The following is a 23,158-nucleotide window of genomic DNA, read 5'->3' as shown; positions in this document are numbered from 1 at the left end:
GCGGGACCGTAGCCCAGCTTCATGGAGACGGTTGCGAATGGTCCTCGCCGATACCCCAGGAGCAACAGTGTCCCTAATTTGCTGGGAAGTGGCGGTGCGGTCCCCTACGGCACTGCGTCGGATCCTACGGTCTTGGCGTGCATCCGTGCGTCGCTGCGGTCCGGTCCCGGGTCGACGGGCACGTGCACCTTCCGCTGACCACTGGCGACAACATCGATGTACTGTGGAGACCTCACGCCCCACGTGTTGAGCAATTCGGCGGTACGTCCACCCGGCCTCCCGCATGCCCACTATACGCCCTCGCTCAAAGTCCGTCAACTGCACATACGGTTCACGTCCACGCTGTCGCGGCATGCTACCAGTGTTAAAGACTGCGATGGAGCTCCGTATGCCACGGCAAACTGGCTGACACTGACGGCGGCGGTGCACAAATGCTGCGCAGCTAGCGCCATTCGACGGCCAACACCGCGGTTCCTGGTGTGTCCGCTGTGCCGTGCGTGTGATCATTGCTTGTACAGCCCTCTCGCAGTGTCCGGAGCAAGTATGGTGGGTCTGACACACCGGTGTCAATGTGTTCTTTTTTCCATTTCCAGGAGTGTAGATATCAAAATTTGAAATACACTTTATTGATATTTAGCGATATAACATAGTGGTCTGTGCCAGTAATCACTTTTATAATATTTTGGCCTGTAAATTCCTATACTTTTGATTTTTTAGTTGGTTTAACGTAAGGTTAACTTTTTCATAGCTTCTTCGTGTGTTTCAGTACGCTTGTATTCTTCGTATAGATATAAAGTAATAAAATAGTTCCATAACTTTGGAAATATAATTTTTGTATAACTATAAACCCTCGCTGTTGTTGTGTGGCTTATCTGTTGTCCCGTGTTGTCGCCGAACAGCCCAGAAAGCACAAAGCCGATTCACGACGAAATAAAAATAAATATTATTGTGGAACTTCAACACTGTGTATTTTAGTTTTTAATGTGAGACAAAACTGGCACATGTTGATGAAAAAACAGCTGCATAGAATGAATATATTAAAAACATCTGAAGCATCAAAGCTATGACACATGCTATCATACTAAACCTTAGATATTTGGAGATACCCTTGTTGTTGAACGCAAATGGCCAAGCCAAAAGAATACTTAAATGACTGATAACAATACAATAGTGTATCAGTCAATACCGTTAGTGTTCAATTTATCGGCTACAGAAGCAGTCGACCTCTAATTTTCGTCTTGCTGATCGCCTACGAGAAAATCTCGTTGCTAGAGCTTTACGGACAGCATAAGTTTGGGTTTACTCGTTTTCCGCCTAAATATATGGAGGGTTCCCTAAAAGGAGTACACTCGAATTCTTTTCTCGATTTTTATTTAACTCGAATGGTATAGGCACTTTGAAAGGACGGTCAAACGATGTTGGCTCTATTTTTCCACATGCACGCGTTACTGTACATTTATTTGCATTTAAAGTCATCTACTACTCATTCTACAAACGCTGATCAATGGGTGTCTCTCTGGAATTCGTAGTAAGTTTATAAAGACGTCACCAAGCTGTACACAACCTAGTCTTCTGCAAATAGCCTCATAGGGCTATAAATGAAATCCACTAGGTTATACTGGAAATAGCAGCGCCCATATCGTTTACCTTCAGACACTTCGGAAGTTACCTTCGCTTTGGTCATTGCCTCCCAATGAAGAACGACATTCTGAGTTCATTTTGTAGGAAGTCTCCAAGATAATCATATAATATGTGTTCGGATATTATGTTTGCTACGTGACAGTGCGGAATTGAATCAAAAGTTGCTTGGAAGTCATGAAAAATGGCGTCAGGCTAAACTCAGTTGTCTGCTGCCTCACGGTTCTCATGAACGAGCAGACGAAGCTGGTTTTCACATCATCCGTGACATCAGAAGCTATGTTAGTTTCTGGATATGAATTATTCAGTTTCCAGAAAAGTAATCACTCTAAAATAGGACATACGTTCTGTAATTGTACAGGATTCCGATATCAGTGAGACAGCTCTTTATTTCTGGGCGTCAGTCATATTAAACGTCATGTAGATTGGAATGTTTTCCCGGCAAACGTATGCTCCGTTATCAGAAAGAGCTACTGTAAAATTGATGCTAGTAAAGTGGCCAGTACCCCCGCACATTCAGCATAAGATTTAATGGCGCCTCCATCAAGACATTGATTTTCTTGTATCGGGCGATATGGATTGTTTCCATTTCCGCTTTCAAGTATATGAATATCTGTTATTTTCGCATCCGCACCTTGAAAAAACATGTGTCACTCGTCAGATATCCACGTCTTACCACGATATTTCGACTAATAAATAAATGACTTCTAAGGACGCCATGGCATAGAACCCATAGGGTAATGGCAGGACTGAATCGGTAAGATAGAGACGATATTCCTTTGTAATTCTGGACCTTACATTCATTAGGTTTCAAATACGTAAAGTTACACATTACTCAGTGAATATTATTTAATGTCTAACGCTGACAGACATATTCATCACACTCTTAGTCCTGGAATTTTTACGCATCAGTGCGTGTGTGGTGGTGAGGGTGGGGGGGGGGGGGTGGAGGGGGCGGCTTGAAACAGCCGAAAGTTGTTGCAGAGGGAAATGTTGTTACTGACGGAGATCATAACAAACGGATCATATCTCCGTATCTCTTCGTGCACGGCACTGGATGCAGCAGATGATCTCTATATACAGTTGTCTTAGCCGCTTATTGCTACTTTAAGATAAGAGCATTTGATACACTGAAGTGGATCATCCTGAATCAGGTGATGTATGTTGCAGGCTACTCGTCCCACTACGGCTACCCTGGCTGGGGCTACAAGGGTTGGGGACACCACGGCTACCCTGGATACGGTTACCATGGTTACCACGGCTACGGTGACCACTACGGCTACCCAGGATATGGATACGGCCATGGCTACGGCCACTGGTGAAGAACAGCGACTCGAACCTCATCTTCTGCTCATTAATGTGCAACCGACGACTTCTTTTCTACCACAACACCACCACATTGAAACGCCCCTTCCATCCAAAAATTATAAAATCTTACCACCCAGTTCTGATTCATATCCATAAGCTATTTAATAAAAGCACTTGTATAAAAGAAATACTTGTTTTATTTCTACCTTTCTAGAGGTCATCTAATTACCATCTGCGGAGAATGTACTAGCCGTTCGTGACGTATATAATCTGAAACTCTCTTCTGGTAACTGATTCTTGCATTCTGAAGATATAATAGTTACTTATTAGCTTTATTGTCCTCCGATGTACAGGTTCCGGTTTCGATTTCTGGTGATTACCTCATAATTCACACTGGTGGTATTGTCTGTAACGTATTCACCTCAGCCAAATAAAAAGTAAAGTAAGTAAGTAAAAGAAGTAACAAAACTGATGTGCAAGCTGTAAAAACTCGCCAAATCGAAAAGCATATTTACGCAAAATACATATGTTTATCTGTCTTGTTATCAGCGTCGAAAATGAAAATACAACATTTATGGAAACACCAGAAAATACATTGTACGTGCAACAGACGTGAAAAGTATGTAATACCAGAAGAAGACGATTTATCCAAAATTTATCTTCAGTATTGTTTTGTTAACCAATTCATATTGCTTTCTCTTGATAGAGGCAGCGGAAGACATAAATCTTAGGAAGCAAAGTTCATTAATTGCCTATATTTTGCTTTTTTTATTGATCTAAATGTATTTTAGAGAGGGAGCGCCATCGTCTGGGTTCGCAGTTTTAATTGAGTCTTTTTATTACGACTTAGTGGAACAGTTGCATCTGAATTTGTAAACAATCTACTCACTGCTTCTCTATGGTGTGTTCTATTAACTGTTATGAATACTATTATACTTAAGTTCGTTGTGACAATATTTGTGGGATAAAGCTAGAACAATGTAGATGATATTTAGAATGTACAAACAATGAAGTGGATTTTTGCGTAATTCAGATGCGATTGTGGAATTAGGCCCTAATAAAAAGTTATTAAATTAACTTGTGACCCCTAAAGTTGGAGCTTCCACTTGTAAACATGACAAACAGAAATACAGGCGGTTCCAACTGGATACGTTTATAACAAATAATGTAACGAAAATGTCACCCAGAAAAAAAAGGAAACATGAAAGCAAATGTTTTGTGATGGGATTATCGTAGCTGAGTGGGATAAAACCAGCAAACGACAGACCTTTCTTTTTAAGTCATTACTCTTTTGACTGGATCTGTTTACCCACTACACGTAACGCCCTTTCGATTGTTTTTGTATTGCAATCTTTGTGTGCCTCTACCATTTTTCTCCTCTCCCAGATACTCCATCAGTTGTCTAACGTATTTGTGCCTTTTCCTACTAGGAGTATTGCACAGATTTCCTTTGTCGGCAATTTCTTATCGCATCTTTCCATTTTGTATTTTATGTGTAGAGCTAAATTTTTAAATACTTCTATAGTATCGCATTTCAAATACGGTAGCATTCTTTTTCTTCTTCGTCTTCTTCTTCTTCTTCTCCTCCTCCAGAATTAGATTGTTCAAATTTTGTTTTCTTAGAATGCTATGCTAGAGATATATGCCCTTATTGAATATATTCCTCAATTTCATGTTGGAATATGGTTGCAAAACAGCTCTTACTCTTCGTTCTTTGTCTTCCTATTTCTACTCTGCTATCTCCAAGCTTCAGTTATGATGGATAATCTAATTTCCTGGACAGGAAAAGTGCCTTACTACTTTCTTCTTCTGTACCTTTCCCATTTTTGACGTTAATAGTATCAATAGAGCCCGTTATGCAGTTATTAATAAATTTCAGCTTAGTTTTAATCATTTTCAAACAATACTGTGTTTTTGTTGATTCATTTCTTCAGTTCTTCAACCGTTTATTGAAACCTACAATTATTCATGGGAGAAACAGCAAATTGCTTCTTCAATTGATGAAACTAAGTTATCTGTTTACTAAATGATTATTATGCAATAAGTAGTAACACTTTTGAACAAGGTGATTAGGAATGCAATAAAAAGCACTTTATGTTTTCATGACTAAATGCGATTCATCAACAAAAACCGTCCACGGGCATAAGAACTATGTCGTCGCAAAAAGTTGTCATTGATATCTTTATTTTCCTCTTTTACTCCCGTCACTGCTCCTTCCGCGCAGTGGCTAAACCCTATCTTGGTGCACAAAACATAAGCAACATCAAAGATTAATTTTACACCTGAACTATGCTTTTGTGGCGTCTTAATGGAGACCACTGTCATTCATTGCTAGGCGAGAACAAACAGAAAGTAGTACCTCTGCAGATTGTATATGGAATGTAGGGCTATAAAAGGTTATTGAAACTTACTAAACAGTAAATTGCGAAGTGAAATGAGGTCTGAAAGAACATCAGGGAAGATGTGGCAAGCCCTAATTGGGAACAATAGAGCTACTGAAGTGTAGTGCTTTTCTCTTTATTCATGATAGCAGAAAAATTGGTTTTTATGTTTCTTCAGTGTGTCAGCTTAGTTATTGTTTAAAGGTTACTAATCCGCTGCCTTAACTGAGTTCCCTGTGGCTGCCATCGCTTTACTTGTTTGGCGTGCAGCATATCTGTACCAGACGTACATTGATGTCCAAATATGATGCATAATTTAAAAAATGAGAGTGCGTTTCCTCAAGTGGATGTCGGAAGCACCACAGAACATGGTTAGGCGTCTTAACGAATGAAATGATAATTAAATGTACACCCTAGCTGCAAACAGCGTTGATGTACTTCATTGGGGACATTTTGAAAATGTGTGCCCCGACCGGGACTCGAACCCGGGATCTCATGCTTCCATAGCAGACGCTCTATCCATTTGAGCCACCGCGTGCACAGAGGACCGCGCGTCTGCAGAGACTTATCCCTTGCACGCTCTACGGTAACTGTTCTTTCGGGAACAGATACTACCGTCATATATAGTCTTAACGAATGATTTAGCTTATAATGACATATGAATGGAAAATTTATGAAAGAAAGAGGTAAGAACACAAAAAATCTCTTTCCTAACAACAGTGCATTTAACAGATGAAGTGATTAAGTGTAATTGCCACATATATTTGAATGAGTATTTGTTTTCTATTCCTTTTTCATTAAATCACAAACGTCATAGTGTATCATTTGCTTGTTTGTTACTGTCGACAACTAATGTCGCAGTTAGTGAAAATATGTAGAAGACGTCATTCACAAGAACTAAAATTCAACCAACAGACGTGTTTACACACAACAACACTCACTAAGGCTGTGTTATATGAATACTATCACCATCCCATGACAAACATGGATGACGCGTAAATAGGTGATCGCCGTATCAACAATTCCATTATCACACAATTACAGTGGACCGATTAGCTGCCTTTTACACAGAAAGTTGATTTTTTTTTCAAAGTAGTGGTTAATTGGAGGTTAAAGCTTAATACATACCTCTTCTCTTCAGTCTCGCCTACTCACCACGCCAGTCATTTATTAAAAAAAAAATGGTTCAAATGGCTCTCAGCACTAAGGGACATAACATCTGAGGTCATCAGTCCCCTAGACTTAGACCTACTGAAACCTAAGTAACCTAATAACCTCACACACATTCCCGCCCGAGGAAGGCTTCGAACCTGCAAGCGTAGGAGCCGCGTGCTTCCGGACAGAAGCGCCTAGAACCGCTCGGCCACCGAGCCGGCTCGTATTTACACAGTTTCGTGGTATATAAAGAGAAGTTCATTCATAACAGACCGTATGTTGTATGAACAAACAGTAATAGTTATCAAGTCCACCCGGCTAGCCGCGCTGTCTAACGTGCTGCTTCCCGAGCCGGAAGGCGTGCCGGTCTCCGGCACGAATCCGCCCGGCGGATTAGTGTAGAGGTCCGGTGTGCCGGCCAGCCTGTGGATCGTTTTTAGGAGGTTTTCTATGTGCCTCGGCGAATGCGGGCTGGTTCCCCTTCTTCCGCCACAGTTACTCTGTGCCGCGATTGCTGAGCGAACACTGTCTCCACGTACGCGTAACCATAATTACTCCACCACGCAAACATTTGGGATACACTCGTCTGGTATGAAACGTTCCCGGGGGGAGAGGGGTGGTCCAGTGTGGCCGAACCCTGGGTTCGGTGTGGGGGCGGCGGTGGGGTGTGTGGACTGCTGTGGCCTGTTGTGGGGTTGTGAACCACTGAGGGCTACGGCGGGACGAAGGCTCTCCGTCGTTTCTAGGCCCCCAGTTCAATACACAATACACAATAGTTATTAACGTTGTGATAAATAAGGAGTAGAAGGAAACTGACTAACATACAGTGCAGAAAAATCAGAATGCCATAAATCTCAACTGTGCGACAGTCAACGCTGCCGGACTAGAAATTAAAGCACCTAGAAGACATGGTCGGATGTCAATGTATCTTGGTACTGGTACACCCCATCGGGTGATTCGAGTAGTGATTCTATTTTTTAGTGTTTAGCCTTGTTATCAGACCTGTTAGAGTAGATAAAGGGAGTGAACAGTGTCAAAAGCAGAGCGTTCACTGTGAAGCACGCGCAGATGTCGCGTGCTCGTGTGAGACAGCATTACCAGAAGCTGTCGAAATTTGAAAGGGACCTCATTGTGCGTTATAATTATGCCCTTTGAACGAATCATGTAATATCCATAGTTGTGGGGTATTTGGATGTGACAATGAAATTACGTGGGAACGTGAGGACGGACGTATTCGTCGTGAGCGTTGCCGTCGACCATATCTGACCACCACGAAGGACGTGCACCGTATTGTGCAATCAGCCGTTCATAACTCTTTCATATCTGAATGCGGCATTCGAGAACAAATAACGGATTCCTGCAACATTCTGTGTCACCTGTAACGCCGGAAATACATATCCTCCAATTTCCATCTATTGTACTATAATTTTTTCCCTTATTTTCTTACCTGAAGATATGACGTTTCTGTGTCTTTATATATTGTAATTGTTTTACTATTTGTATATATATGCATTTATGTCGATGTATAATTGGTTTGTTTCGTGAATATTATTTGTATTTATACGCTGGATCTGGCCTAGGGAAAAGTATGCTATCGAACGATTACATCGATAGGTCGTGTGGAGAACCAAAGTGTTTAGGATCTTGGGTAGTGTTAACTCTGCCGCGTGGAGCGCGGGCAGAACAGAGAGAGAGAGAGTCTGGCTGGGGTAGTGCAGTGGAGCAAGGGTGTTGTGTGACGCTCCCGCGAGTTGCCGCGCTTTCAGGGTTGGGCAGCATGTAATTGCGCTCGACTTGCTATGTTAGTTTCTGACGCGGTGTCACGGACGGGAAGCATTACCTGGCGCACATCAAGAGCCCGTTTCGCCTGGTGACAGTGTCGAGAAGAAGGCGCGCCAACATCCAGCTTCTGCAACAGCGACGGCCGACAATGAGTGACTGTCGCCACCTCCTCGACCGACGACTTCAAACCTTCAATCAACCAACAAGGAAGACTGGAAGCACGTAAAGTTTTAGAACTGTATGGCAGATCTCAGCTTTTAAAATTGTTGCATCACAAAATTACAGCAACTTAGCATAAACCTTTGTTGCTCATTGTCCCAATTGCATTACCAATCAGGGTCCCCTCCTTTTCCGGAATGAACCCGAGTGTCGTTGAAATTCAAACGCCAGCATTAAAGTAACAGCATTCGATTTCACTGCTTTAATTTCAAAGTTCAGTTAAGGTATTCATAGCTGGCTATAATATTTAGATTACACAAGCACAAATTAAGAGTGCGAGTTTTGTTACAGTATTTTAGCTTACCTGTGACTGCAGCCCAGCTTGGTACGTACTAAATTTTACTATTGTTAATTGTTCAGAATCATTTAATTCAAGTTCAAAGTTAAGTCTCTTATTTCTAAATTGCGTAGATTCAAGTAGCTTTTCAAATGATTGTTGAGGTAGTCCAAGACTAACCGTATTTTACTGAATTTCGATGTGCTTCAGAAAGAAAGCTCACTATTAACTTCAGTCACTAAATTAACTTTCGATTTTCCGGTTTTATTAATTCTTTTGCTAAATTAAATCAGAGTGTAGCGAAATTTATTACTTATGACAAACTTTCAGTTTTCACACTACACGTGTCAACCTTCAGTTGCCACGCTTCTAGTGCTAATTATATGTGTAATAACCCTTCTTTTTCAGTTACTATAGTAATTGTCCTTAGGACTGGCGACCGTAATTTCCCCCAAATCTCAAATATCTAATTACCGCTAGTTAATTGTTAACGTAACGGCCGCACATTTACTTTCTTTATTAACTTTACCCCTTTTCAAAATTAATTTCCACCAGTTTCATTTGCATTTTTCCTTTCATTTAGATGTAACCCTTTCCTCCCTCTTTACCGACAAATTAACTTCGGTGACGATTGCTTTTCCCAAATTTCCATTAGGTACACGCGGTTTAATTTTTCACTGTCATTAAGGCCGATAAGTAATGGGGAGGTTACACATGGCGACCTGGTGACAGGACAATCTTCAAATTTGAGGTTGTTCTGGACACGAATTTTGCACTGTGCAAATCTCGTAACAAAGTACTGGTTACTCACAGCTCGTTACGTCAGCGAGGATAAGTAGTGGGAGGAATCCTAATTATATTTGAGATTTGGCATTTATATTGAAAATTATTAAAATGAGTGAAGTCAACAATTACCAAAATTTGGTAGACTTGGATACGGAACAATCGGTGGAACAGTGGGAAACACGCACCGCGGAACCAATTGTTCAGGGGCAGGCGGCTAGCATGACAGACGCGACCGCAGAAACGCAACAAAGAGCAGAAATGGAATTCCAAACTTTAGAAAATGTTTCTGAATCGGAAGTGAAAATCAAATCTGTACCCCTTGATGACGAATACGGGGGAACATATATAGAGGAACCAGCTACGCAAGTAAAACCGGTAGTTTCCGGGAATTTAACTGATTTATTGAATGTTTTGAATAATGAAATCAAGAGTCAATCGGCATAAATTAAAGCTCAGGCTGCCAAGCAAGAAGCTCAGTCTGCCAAGCAAGAAGCTCAGTATGAAAAAATTGAACGGAAGCTAGACAATCAGAACAAAGCTATTAATGTTGTTAACAACAATGTTGGAGTTGTTAACACAAAAGTTGATAAAATCAAACAAAATATTGTTGTAATTAATACCGAAATCGGTAATCTTAAATAGGAAATGATAAGCGTTCAGGCGGAAATTGCGAGCATAAATACTCGTTTTGATTCCGAAATTAGCAGAATCGAGAAAAGTGTAGGAGAAGCGGTTCCTCCGATCATCGAGAATAAGGTGACGGAACAAATTCAATTAGTGAAAAACCAGGATCAACAGAAGGTGGAAACTTTAAAGGCTTTAGTATCCGAAGTAGATACTAAAGTGAGGAAGCAGGCTAATACCTGCGATGAGAAAAAGAGGGAATTGGAAACGCTTGCGACAGCCAAATGCCAAGTAATTACGAGAGTGTCGGAATTAGAAAAGAAACTTGACCAAAAACAGAGCTATGTGCCAATATGTGCACATAGTTCGGAATTGTTGACGAACGGTCCGACCCCTTGAAAAAAGGTGGTATACACGCGACGGATTTCATTAAAAAATGTGAAAGAGTTTTACCCAGATCATGGACTAATGAGAGAAAAATTAATGCGGTTATTGGCGTGTTGGCTGGTGATGCCAAGCGTTGGGGCTTAAACCTCAACATTACGAACCTGACTTTTGACGAGTTTAAAAATTTGTTTCTGGCTGAATACTGGTCAGAGCAAAAACAACAAAGTGTCTGGCGCGAATTTGTCGTATCGAGGCCTTTCGATGCAAATTCGCGCGGCTCGATGAAGGAGTTTTGTGAGGGCTGGATCCGCAAGTTGGAATATTTGCGTGATCGCCGCACGGAATCCGAAATAGTCTGGGAACTCTACAGGAAGCTTCCAAATGATACAAAACGCTACGTAGGAAGCAATTACAGGACAATCAATGATTTCCTGGAAAGAGTTGAGGACGAGGACAATTGGCGCAATAATCGCGACAGTGGTAGAGGCCGTGGTAACAACAACGATAACCATGGGAATAATGCACACCGCAACCATGGCAGCAATAACAATAATGGCTCGGACCGTAATAACAATCGGTACAATGCAAATAATAACAGGAATGACGGAAACCAGTATCATACTAACGTGATACGGGCTTCACAGAATAGTAATAGCGCCAGAGGGTGTGATAAGCCGCCTCAGCAGCATCCGGGGAGCAGATCTGCTGGGGCGAGACAGGGAAACCATTAGCCGCGCCGGTGAGGGGCCGACCGGGCGTGGAGAAATTTTGGAGGCCCAATAACAGGAGAAAACCAGGTGTCGTCGTTACGAAAATTCCGGTGGAATAATCAACGGCGGGAGAGTGTGCCAGTGTTAAGAGAAAGGAGTGCGCCCACAAGTAGTAGATCAGCTGTAGACACGGCAGTAGAAAATACATTCACTGTCAGTGAGAACAATGTAAGTAGTGTTCCGGAAATAGATTATAAAGTGGCAGCTGTAACACCCACATCAGAACTGAAGATTGAGTTTAAGAATGATTCGCAATTGTTGAGAGAAGATCAGATGTCGGATAGCACGTCCGTCATTGAGCGAGGGGATGCAGAGAGGGATGAGGTCTGGTTAAGGCAGTTCGGTCGCTTATGCGACGAACTAAGAGATTATAGGGGCCTGTACGTGAGAAGTGTTTATGGGGAGGGCGGGCAGGATTTGCCGCGTCTCGTCCCGCAGGGAGATAGTGTTTGTGAAGTGATAGAAAGTTCTGGCTCTAACCGGCAGACTTTACCAGAAATAGTTGATGTTAATGGGGAGCACGAGCAAGATTCGTCGTGTTTCGTCCCGCAGGTGTTGAATGTTGAAGTGGTAACGGAAAGTCCTGGCCCTAACCGGCAGACCTTACCGAAAGTTGTAGTGGTAGAAGTAGCCGACCCATCCGACGCAAACTTCCAGTTTAAACATTGCGAGAGTATTAAGGAGAAAGATTACGAAAATTTTAGTGATAGCCGGACACGAATGGTAGAAAAGCACGTAGATTACAGCGTGTATGAGGTTAGAGCTGACGTTATACGGTCAGACGGTAGCAGTGTGGGTTGCGCAGATCCAGAGGAAGTAATTGCAGATACTACTGGGCACATTCCTCCAGGTAGATTGGCAGATGAGATCAATCTGGCCAAAGAGGAATCAACGAAGGTGACAATTAGTGAATCGATAGCAAAGCAACACTCACTAGTTGACGAGTTACAGGAATAGGTTTCGGTATTGGAGGCGAAGCTACAGACTAAGCCTCAGGACAAACTTGTTGAAATTAAAACTGTATGAGAACAGAGGCTGAAAAGGCCGCCAGATAAGCCGGATTTAGGATCAAAGCCGGATAGTTTTTTTCTGGAATGACCTGGATATAGACGAGGAATTACTGTGGGAAAATAAAGAAACAGTCGAGGACAAGTGTAGACAGATAGTAGTGTCTGTTAATATGCACGACCTACAACTACACGTGTTGATTGACACCGGTGCAGAATTGAGTGCTGTATCTGGGAAAATATTTGAGTTACTGAGAGACAGACCCGACATCGTAGTTATGCCAGTAACAGGAGTGAAAATTATCGGTGCTACTGGGAAGGCCAGTAAACCGGTCACAAAACAGATTTTTGTCAACTTCGAGATATGTGGGGCACGATTTGAACAAGAGTTTGTCGTCGTGTCAGACTTAACTACGGAAGTAATTATCGGGTTAGATTGGCTATTAAAGTACCGTGCAGTGATTAATTGCGAAAGCAAAACTTTGACATGTACGTCACAAGATAAAACAATAGTAGTTAGTTTTGACGAGGCAGTAGACGGTGTGCATAGGCAAAACCAGCCTATACGCATTGTTAACTGGCTGGATGCCATTGACGTAGGCATGAATTTGAACTGCTGTAACGTGAGGACTCTCAGCACCGACAATAGTGTAGAAAGTGACTTGGAAAGTATTGTAGATGGTGTGTCAAACGTAACACACGAACAAAGACGAGGCCTGTATGAAGTGATAATGAAGAATAAGAGTGTGTTTTCAGACAAACCGGGACTAGTGGAAGAGATAATCAAATTCCCTCCACGGATTGACATTAGTATTGGTGTGAAAAAAGATCGTTTGCGAGAAATAATGAAGCTAAAAGCCGATGCTCGCATACGTCGTCATGACGCTAAAGCGCGTTTTGCTAAGTTTGCAATCGGAGACTTAGTACTTGTAAAAGATCATGAGAAATCGAGCGAGATAGACAATGAAATCTCTAAATTTAAGTTTGTTTATAATGGACCATATAAAGTCATTGGTAGTATACCTCACAAGAATGCTTATTGCTTAGAGTATCCAAGCTCAGGAAAACTATAAGGTATACGGAACATTGTAGACTTGAAATTGTACCAACCAAGGATTGATTAATACCACAGAATGGGTAATTTGTACAGTATGTAAATATAGAGTGTAAGATTTAACGTTTGCTAGATTGCCATGCTTTTGCCTGACCAAGAGGACATTAAAGAAGTTGTAATTAATAAGTAATTAATTTTGACTAAATGATTTAAGAGGAATTGATTAATAATGAATTGAAAAATCCAAGCTGCTAATTTAAGTTTTCAGCTGAGTCACAGTAGATTAAGGAGTGTAAATATGATTTTGTAACTAGCTGTAAGATTTCATAAATATGTGATTTACTAGTCACTGCCGATGTACTTAGACGCTGTTTTAAGTTTCAGGCTAGTACATGCGTGTGATGATGGACAGTGTTGAGTTATCCACTGTGATAGAATTAATGGACTTCTTGAGATTACTCGGGAGTGAGTTTTTCCGAAAGAATTCAGTGAAACGGACGTTCTGGAAATGCCGTTACAAGGGCGAGTGAGATCAAGCCTGCCGCACAGGCGGGCGCAACAATATGGCGAGGCGGAGCCGCTGTCGGCTGTTGTGCCGCTGTCGGCTCTTGTGCCACTGTCGGCATTCTTTGTACTTGCGGGTACGGAAGGTGGGGTTGTTTTTCGTCCCGGACAGCTGATGTGAAAGAATTCTGCTGTCAATATTTATGTTTTTGTCGATCTGCTGTATATTATTTTCTTGTTTAGCGTTAAGTGGACTCTCATGAGGAGAATATTAATTATGAAAAGGTTATGTAAAATGTGTATTCTATGTAATTAATTATTAATTTGCGTATTTTGATATACCTGTTTTTTATGACCATGTACTCTGATTAATTTTGTAAATCGTATTCCATTTCTTGATACTGTTAGGAATTTTGATTTTTTGCATAGCTAAACCATTTTCTAAGTTTTCTATGAATTTTAATATGTTGTCAACCTGTTTTCTTTTGTGTAAGATGACAGAGTGGAATAAGATTAGGAGTGTCTCCACTCAATTATTATGGTTAAAAATTGATTTATGGTTAATTAGACGAATGCTAAATTTTGTTGATGTTTTGAGCATATTCATTTCCGCTGTTTGTTTTTTGGGACACTTTCTGAGTCTGTTTAGGTTACACGAACATCCTCAGACAATGTGGGGCACGTGTAACGCCGGAAATGCATATCCTCCTATTTCCATCTATTGTACTATAATTTTTTCCCTTATTTTCTTACCTGAAGATATGACGTTTCTGTGTCTTTATATATTGTAATTGTTTTACTATTTGTATATATATGCATTTATGTCGATGTATAATTGGTTTGTTTCGTGAATATTATTTGTATTTATACGCTGAGTCTGGGCTAGGGAAAAGTATGCTATCGAACGATTACATCGATAGGTCGTGTGGAGAACCAAAGTGTTTAGGATCTTGGGTAGTGTTAACTCTGCCGCGTGGAGCGCGGGCAGAACAGAGAGAGAGAGAGAGAGAGAGAGAGAGAGTCTGGCTGGGGTAGTGCAGTGGAGCAAGGGTGTTGTGTGACGCTCCCGCGAGTTGCCGCGCTTTCGGGGTTGGGCAGCATGTAATTGCGCTCGACTTGCTATGTTAGTTTCTGACGCGGTGTCGCGCACGGGAGCATTAGCTGGCGCACATCAAGAGCCCGTTTCGCCTGGTGACAGTGTCGAGAAGAAGGCGCGCCAACATCCAGCTTCTGCAACAGCGACGGCCGACAATGAGTGACTGTCGCCACCTCCTCGACCGACGATTTCAAACCTTCAATCAACCAACAAGGAAGACTGGAAGCACGTAAAGTTTTAGAACTGTATGGCAGATCTCAGCATTTAAAATTGTTGCATCACAAAATTACAGCAACTTAGCATAAACCTTTGTTGCTCATTGTTCCAATTGCATTACCAATCAGGGTCCCCTCCTTTTCCGGAATGAAGCCGAGTGTCGTTGAAATTCAAACGCCAGCATTAAAGTAATAGCATTCGATTTCACTGCTTTAATTTCAAAGTTCAGTTAAGGTATACATAGCTGGCTACAATATTTAGATTACACAAGCACAAATTAAGAGTGCGAGTTTTGTTACCGTATTTTAGCTTACCTGTGACTGCAGCCCAGCTTGGTACGTACTAAATTTTACTATTGTTAATTGTTCAGAATCATTTAATTCAAGTTCAAAGTTAAGTCTCTTATTTCTAAATTGCGTAGATTCAAGTAGCTTTTCAAATGATTGTTGAGGTAGTCCAAGACTAACCGTATTTTACTGAATTTCGATGTGCTTCAGAAAGAAAGCTCACTATTAACTTCAGTCACTAAATTAACTTTCGATTTTCCGGTTTTATTAATTCTTTTGCTAAATTAAATCAGAGTGTAGCGAAATTTATTACTTATGACAAACTTTCAGTTTTCACACTACACGTGTCAACCTTCAGTTGCCACGCTTCTAGTGCTAATTATATGTGTAATAACCCTTCTTTTTCAGTTACTATAGTAATTGTCCTTAGGACTGGCGACCGTAATTTCCCCCAAATCTCAAATATCTAATTACCGCTAGTTAATTGTTAACGTAACGGCCGCACATTTACTTTCTTTATTAACTTTACCCCTTTTCAAAATTAATTTCCACCAGTTTCATTTGCATTTTTCCTTTCATTTAGATGTAACCCTTTCCTCCCTCTTTACCGACAAATTAACTTCGGTGACGATTGCTTTTCCCAAATTTCCATTAGGTACACGCGGTTTAATTTTTCACTGTCATTAAGGTCGATAAGTGAGGGGGAGGTTACACACCCTCCACCGTTGGTCAGCCACAAGCATCAGCTGGACTAGAGAATTACTGTCCCTTGCGTAGACTGCCATTAACACCACAACATGTGACCAGCAACATGGACTGCTGACGAATGGCGCCGGAATGTGTTCAGCGATGAATGACGGTTCTGCGCTGACACGGATGACCATCGCTGGTGCGTTCTTCGGTGACCTGCGGGAAGCCCCATTTCTTCATTGTTTCGGAGAGACACAGCGGTGTTAACCCTGGCATCATTTTTTGCGGAGCCATCGCATATGATTTCAGGACACGGCTACCAGTGACTGAAGGAACTCTTGACGGGACAACGATACATCACAAACATCCTGCACGATCATGTGGTATCTCTCACGGGACAGTACCGTGGTGCCGTTTTTCAACTGGACGATACTGTTCCACATATGGTTCGTGTATATATGATATGTGTGCGTCATGTTGAGGTACTCACATTGCCAGCAACGTTCCCAGATCTGTCCCCGATAGAACGTCTGTGTTACCATTTTGGGCGTCAACTCCATGGCAGTGCTGATATCCAGGATATCAAGGATCAGATACAGCTTGATTCGGGAGGAAATACATAGGCTTTATGACACCTCTCCCAACCGAATTAGTGCATTCATCCATGCCAAAAATGGTGGAACGTCATACTAATTGGCTCATACTGTTGACTTCGTTCCAAATTTGTCCCGATATCACTGAAATAACATCACATACACTCTCAATCCATGAAATCGAACAGGGTAGCGCAGTGGTTGGCACACTGCACTCGCATTCGGGCAGACGACGGTATAAACCCGCTTTGGCCATCCTGAATTTAGGTTTACTGTGATTTCCCTAAATCTCTTAAGGCAGATGACGGTACGGTTCCTTCGAAAGGGCACACCCGCTTTCCTTCCCCATACTTCCCTAATACAAGCTTGTGCCCCATCTCTTCCGACATCGTCGCCGACGGGACGTTAGACTCTTAATCTCCTACTCCTCTCTCTCTTTGGATGTTTTATTTCTTTTGGCAGGCAGTGTATATTTCATATCTGTTTCGACTGAAAAGAAATATTATCGTCGAAAGTAGTTTCAGGATAATGTAAGAAGTGTTTGTATCAAGGCGAACCAACAGAAACCATAGGCCCGTTTCACACTGGGACACTGGTGACGGTCACCAGCGACTGTCACCGACAGAGGTACATTCGTTTGAACAGGAGCATTCACAACGGGACGCTACACTCACTACACTGCCTCACCGGGCCACTGCGACGCAGCAGTGACTCACCCCCGCCACACGTGACGGACAAGGTCACTGTGTTCATAGCAGTCACTGCCGGACGTACATTAGTTTGGATTGGAGTGTTTGCACTGGGACACAGATCACAGACACAGCGCTGCAGATTTGCCAACAGACAAGCGCTCGTTTACTGAGACAGTGCCGCGAAACATTCATTGCATATTATACTCTACACATTGAAGCCATGAGTTTAGACTTCATTAACACAGCTACGGTCGCAGATTCGAATCCTGCCTCGGGCATGGATGTGTGTGATGTCCTTAGGTTAGTTAGGTTTAAGTAGTTCTAAGTTCTAGGGGACTCATGACCTGAGATGTCAAGTCCCATAGTGCTCAGAGCCATTTGAACCATTTTTTTTTCATTAACGCAGAAGTGAAGTAGAAAGACGTCCTGCTGTTTGGGATGTCAAAAGCGATGACTATAGTAACAAAGTGTTGAAAACCAATGCGTGGCAAGAAAATGTAACGAAGTTTGTATCTGATTTCAATGAGAAGAGCATGGATGAAAAAAAAATTGTTAAGTTCTATGTTCTTTTTTCACATTTAATACCTTATTTTTCCGACCATAAAAGACTAACGAAGTTTCGTTGCCCTCCCTGTACGAGGCAAGTAGGGTAGTAACCTTCAGGCACATTTGTATCCCTCACCTCTTTTCTTTTGCGTTAACCAGTATCAAGTATACCATTATGCAGTCTTAACGCGATAAGAAGGTAGAAAATGGATGAGTGTGGAAACCATGAACTCACACTGTAGGTGTGAATGAAGAGAAAATCTAAAAAAAAATACTTATATTTCAAAATTTTCATGACAAAGATAGCTTGTTCATGCAGTCTTTAGTGTCTGAATTTAAAAAAATACCCAATCATCCAAGACTGACAGTGAAATCTGATCTGGGGTGGCTGAGCGGTTCTAGGCGCTACAGTCTGGAACCGCGCGACCGCTACGGTCGCAGGTTCCAATCCTGCCACTGGCATAGATGTGTGTGATGTCCTTAGGTTAGTTAGGTTTAAGTAGTTCTAAGTTCTAGGGGACTGATGACCTCGGAAGTTAAGTCCATAGTGCTCAGCGCCATTTTTTTTTTTAAATCTGATCTGATGAATGTCATTATTAATGTCCAACAATATTACAGTGCTTCCACTTCGTCCCAAATAGGATTTGTACCGGTACCAAATTACGCTACTAGGGGCCCACATCACGACCGTGCTCATCGTGCAACAATTTATGGCTACAATGGAGGACAGTGCAGGTTGCCCGATCACTTACCATTTGTGTGTTCGCCAACGGCCTCTTAGTACAGTGACGAATCCTTAATATACTTTTCAACGGCACAGGACAGAGAAACAATGAAAGTAGACTATCCATGAAAGTTTTACAATAATTTATAATGTATACTAATACCAGCTGAAACCTATGAAATATGCTTTCAATAAAGTAACTTAATATTACAGTGCCTACCTTAATGTGGGACCAAGTTTATCCTCTGCTGGTATAGCCTTCCGCAGTATAATAGCCATTCCTGTGATTTCTTCTTTCAGTTCTCTTAATACTGAAAAATCTTCTTCTCATCTTGTTTCAGATCGACATAAAGAGTATAAAACAATCCTTTCTGTGGTGTCACTGCCAGACACCACACTTGCTAGGTGGTAGCTTAAATCGGCCGCGGTCCATTAGTACATGTCGGACCCGCGTGTCGCCACTGTGTGATCGCAGACCGAGCGCCACCACACGGCAGGTATCGAGAGACGTACGAGAACTCGCCCCAGTTGTACGGCGACGTTGCTAGCGATTATACGGACGAAGCCATTTCTCTCATTTGCCGAGAGACAGTTAGAATAGCCTTCAGCTAAGTTAATGGCTACGACTTAGCAAGGCGCCAATTGTCACAGTGCATGTATCTTACGAGTCTCATTTGTATAGTCAAGAGAGATGTACCAAAGGAAGCATTAAAAGTTAAGTATATTCCAAAACTACGTATTTTCTTTATAGCAGTCATAACTTATCCTGTTCCAGACTTGACGCCAGTCGGCGTGTGTGTACGTGTGCCTTTCGGCTTCCTCCTCAGTGTGGCGTGACTAGCTTGTTACGCCACAACACTTTCTCCAGCCGATCACCTAGCAGTGGATGTACGTGTAATGAACGTTTTGTCTTCATTCTCCTCCTCGTCCTCCTCCTGCTTAGAAATACTAACAAAAGTTCCTCCTCGCTCGAGCATTTCACTAACTAATCAGTTGGCAATACCTGCGGTGTCAGACACCAGTGATCCAGTAGTGTTCACCACAATTAGCGGTGACCGTCACTGGTGGCGGTCACCAGTGTCCCAATGTGAAACGGGCCATATTGTTTATCTGCACGCGCTGACCGGTCAGGAGAAGCTTTTTAGGTGTTTATTGTTTGACTCGTTCTATGTGCTTATAGTACTGTCAAGTCTGCTTCAGATGTGGAAACAATCCACTTCACTCAATTTTTACAGTTTTCAAAAAACCCAAATCCATGCCACCGCGCCAAGTTTCGGCATTTCCTACGTGAACGGTTTTTGTTCATAATCTCCTTGTTCAAAAGGGTTGCTACTTACTGCATAATAATAATTTATAAACAGACAAATTAGTTTCAGGAATGTGTCATCTGTTGAAGAATAATTGTAGTCTTCGATAAACAATTGCAGCCGTTGTATATCTTTTGTGGCTTTCACTCACGCGATGTACAGTTAAGTAAATTACAGCTTTCTGAAGTTATGTGAAAATCACACTGTTAGTTTCATTGCTATTATTGTCATCGGAAGTTACTTTATGCCAGACGTAAGAGGATCTTGCATTTGACTATAACTTTTAGCGTTCATCAAGGATAATTACATAGAGAATGGTCTTTCTTTTTTACATTACATATAAATGACCTACCGCTGAAAACACGAGACGGGTTCATACACACCACCCACCTTATATGCCAGTGATAAAAGCACAACTGAGACAGGTGAGATACACAATAGCAAAGAAAATATTGTATCAGTCTCCCAATATCTTCCTCCATTCGGAAGTTGTGGATAATCTTATCTTCCTCATTTCGGAAGTTGTTGATGATCTTATCATCTTGGTAGAACTCTTTCAATTTTTCCATTACTGTGTCCTTCCCGAATTTCAAGTTTTCGCCTTTCAGATATTCTTCTTTACCTTCGTCTGTGCTTAATCCATATTCAGCGCTAAATATGCCTTCCATTCCATTTGATTCCGGTAACTACGTAACACTATACTCGTGAGCTACCAAAATAGTATACCCGCTCTGTTGCAGAGACCGCTACACTTCATGAAAAATGTTTCGGCGAGCCACGTGACTTACACGTCTTCATACCCTGTTTTGGCTCCCTCCGTTACAGCCGTGGACAAGATGACAGTGACAGTGCTTTTGATTGCATGTCCTCAATGTATAGGACACTCTGTCCCCGAGGATGTGCATGATTGGGCGAGAACGCACACACATCGTCAATTACTAAGCTGGAAATGATCATACTGCGTATCTTGGCAAAACGTTATTGGCTTGATTAATACTTGATCAATATAACAGTCAGCTATATTTGAAGGCGAATGTTCCACAGAACGAAAGTATCATATGTGAACCAGGGAAGCGTCATAGAATCTTCAATATTTGCAGTATACATCAAAGATAGCTGAACGACTACAATTTTATTAAATAAATAAAAAGCTCCGTTCGTTCCCTGTACTAATCTTATACCCATTTCGCTGATCTTTTATTGTGCCAAGCTGCTGCCTACTTCACTGCATCTGTTTCAAAGTACTCTTTACTGTCCATACTTCACGGTTTATTGTAACCAAGAGCCACCACGTGTATGACAAATTTAATTGGGCTCTTCTTTTCTCAGAACTCATTTGAACGTAAATAAAACAGCGACGCCACATTTCTCATGTCCCTCTAATCGGTAACAATGAACATCGATTGTTAACCTTCTCTGATACTGCACTACGTTACAAAAGTGTGGACACGCACCCTCACACAACTAAGCAATGCACACAAAACCTAAAGTCAGTATAATAACTGTAAAATGTAGTGAACTCTTTTTATTCAATGGCTACATACATTTCTGACCTTGATTTTGTTGTTCAGTTTATATACGAAGAAGACTGCTCGATATTTAATTTATTATTTAGTCCGTAATTAATTTATTAACGAATATCTGGTATTCCTATAGTGATAGCAAGTCAACGAAGAGCTAATGACTACTGTCTGAAAAGTACACATTGTATGAGTCTCAGGTACAATTCATCGAATAATAACTATCAATAACATGAATTTGACGGACACTTGTATAGTACAGTGGCACATAGCCAACAGCAAGCCTACCGATGTAAGGTCTGCACTGCAATAGACAAACTTATTTGTTACTGTTAAAGTGCTATATTTTTCACGATGTAACTTCACTGAATTGCTTGTCTTTATTCAACTTATCCAATTGTTTTACAAAGTTTCAGTTTCCTGGCTGAAACGGTCTTTGGGAGAATTATAATGGGCATAACATAGTAAACAAGCGTTATTATTTGTTTGTCAGTAACCAAAGATGAACTCTTGCCATTCTTTTGCGTAACCGTGGAGGTATACTAAGGGGAAACGGTGAAACAGACTTACGCTGTGCATTGCTTTGAAGCCAGCGCCACCATACTAGAAGGCCCTTAACATTAGCAGGCTACTGTCTAAAATTGTTTCTTGTTCTTATTTTCCGTCTTGTCCACGTAACAGTTGTTATAAATAGCAGATATTACAATGCTTCCGTGAATAACAATGTCAGGGAGACATTTTCAGACGTTTTTCTGGTCTTAAAGGCATATTCTTGCAATAATATGAGGCATTTGGTCTCTTTAATGTAACTTTCTTTTTGTTAGACGTTTCGAACAAAGAAGAAGAGAATTATGTATTGTGAAAAGCCTACTTTCGTAATCCAGATTCTTCTTTAATACGGAATGACAAAACTGATCTCCTCTTCCTCTAAATACTGAGGACTTATTTTGCTAAATCTGGACGGTTTGCAATATTCTCACAATGTTCAATAAGTATGCTCTTCGTGTTCAACTGAGAGGAAATCTCAAGTCAAATTACAGAAATAAAACTACTACAGCAAAAGTAACCAGAGTACCTTAAATTCACGTACATAAACGAAAATATTGCTTGAACCAGTCCATTTGCGAATGAAATGCGATTCCTTTACACCTTAAATTACAATCAGAACGACTGGAACACCAGTAACTGATGCAAACTGCCATTTTTTATGAAAACATTTCCACTAGAAATTAACGTTTGTAGCTACTAAAATCGCGTACCTCGGCCTAAAGTTTGTGACGTCACGACTGTAGCACGACTCCATGAGCGTATCTCACAGCAGATAGTCTTCTGCGCCAGATGCTGTTTGAGGTTTCGCTGAACCGCTCTGCATCGCTGAGCTGAGATAGCTGCAAAATTGGCGACGTCTCTAGTTCATATTTAATCTCGCATAGGAACCACGATAGTAAATTTAGAGAGATTAGAGCAAATACAGAGGAATATAGATTGTCAGTTTTCCTTCCCTCAGTACGCGAATGGAATAGTGTGGCGAGCCAACTTTCCTTGCGCCACAGCGTGTGTAGGAAGCGATCAGTGTGAGCGACACAAGCGTATGA

At 41.5% G+C, this 23,158-nt stretch overlaps 1 protein-coding gene across 1 annotated transcript in view; it reads left to right on the top strand.

Moving 5' to 3' along the window:
* The window catches only part of LOC126204258 (shematrin-like protein 1), a 44,921-nt gene that overhangs the window by 5,015 nt on the left and 16,748 nt on the right, over nucleotides 1-23,158 (top strand). The window contains exon 3 of the mRNA XM_049938648.1: nucleotides 2,809-2,904. Within this exon, the coding sequence (XP_049794605.1) occupies nucleotides 2,809-2,904 (96 nt within the window). The remainder of the gene's footprint in view (nucleotides 1-2,808; nucleotides 2,905-23,158) is intronic.

The sequence above is a fragment of the Schistocerca nitens genome, chromosome 9 (assembly GCF_023898315.1).
Source record: "Schistocerca nitens isolate TAMUIC-IGC-003100 chromosome 9, iqSchNite1.1, whole genome shotgun sequence".
Lineage (NCBI taxonomy): Eukaryota > Metazoa > Arthropoda > Insecta > Orthoptera > Acrididae > Schistocerca > Schistocerca nitens.
This window is presented reverse-complemented; position numbering and strand designations above follow the sequence as displayed.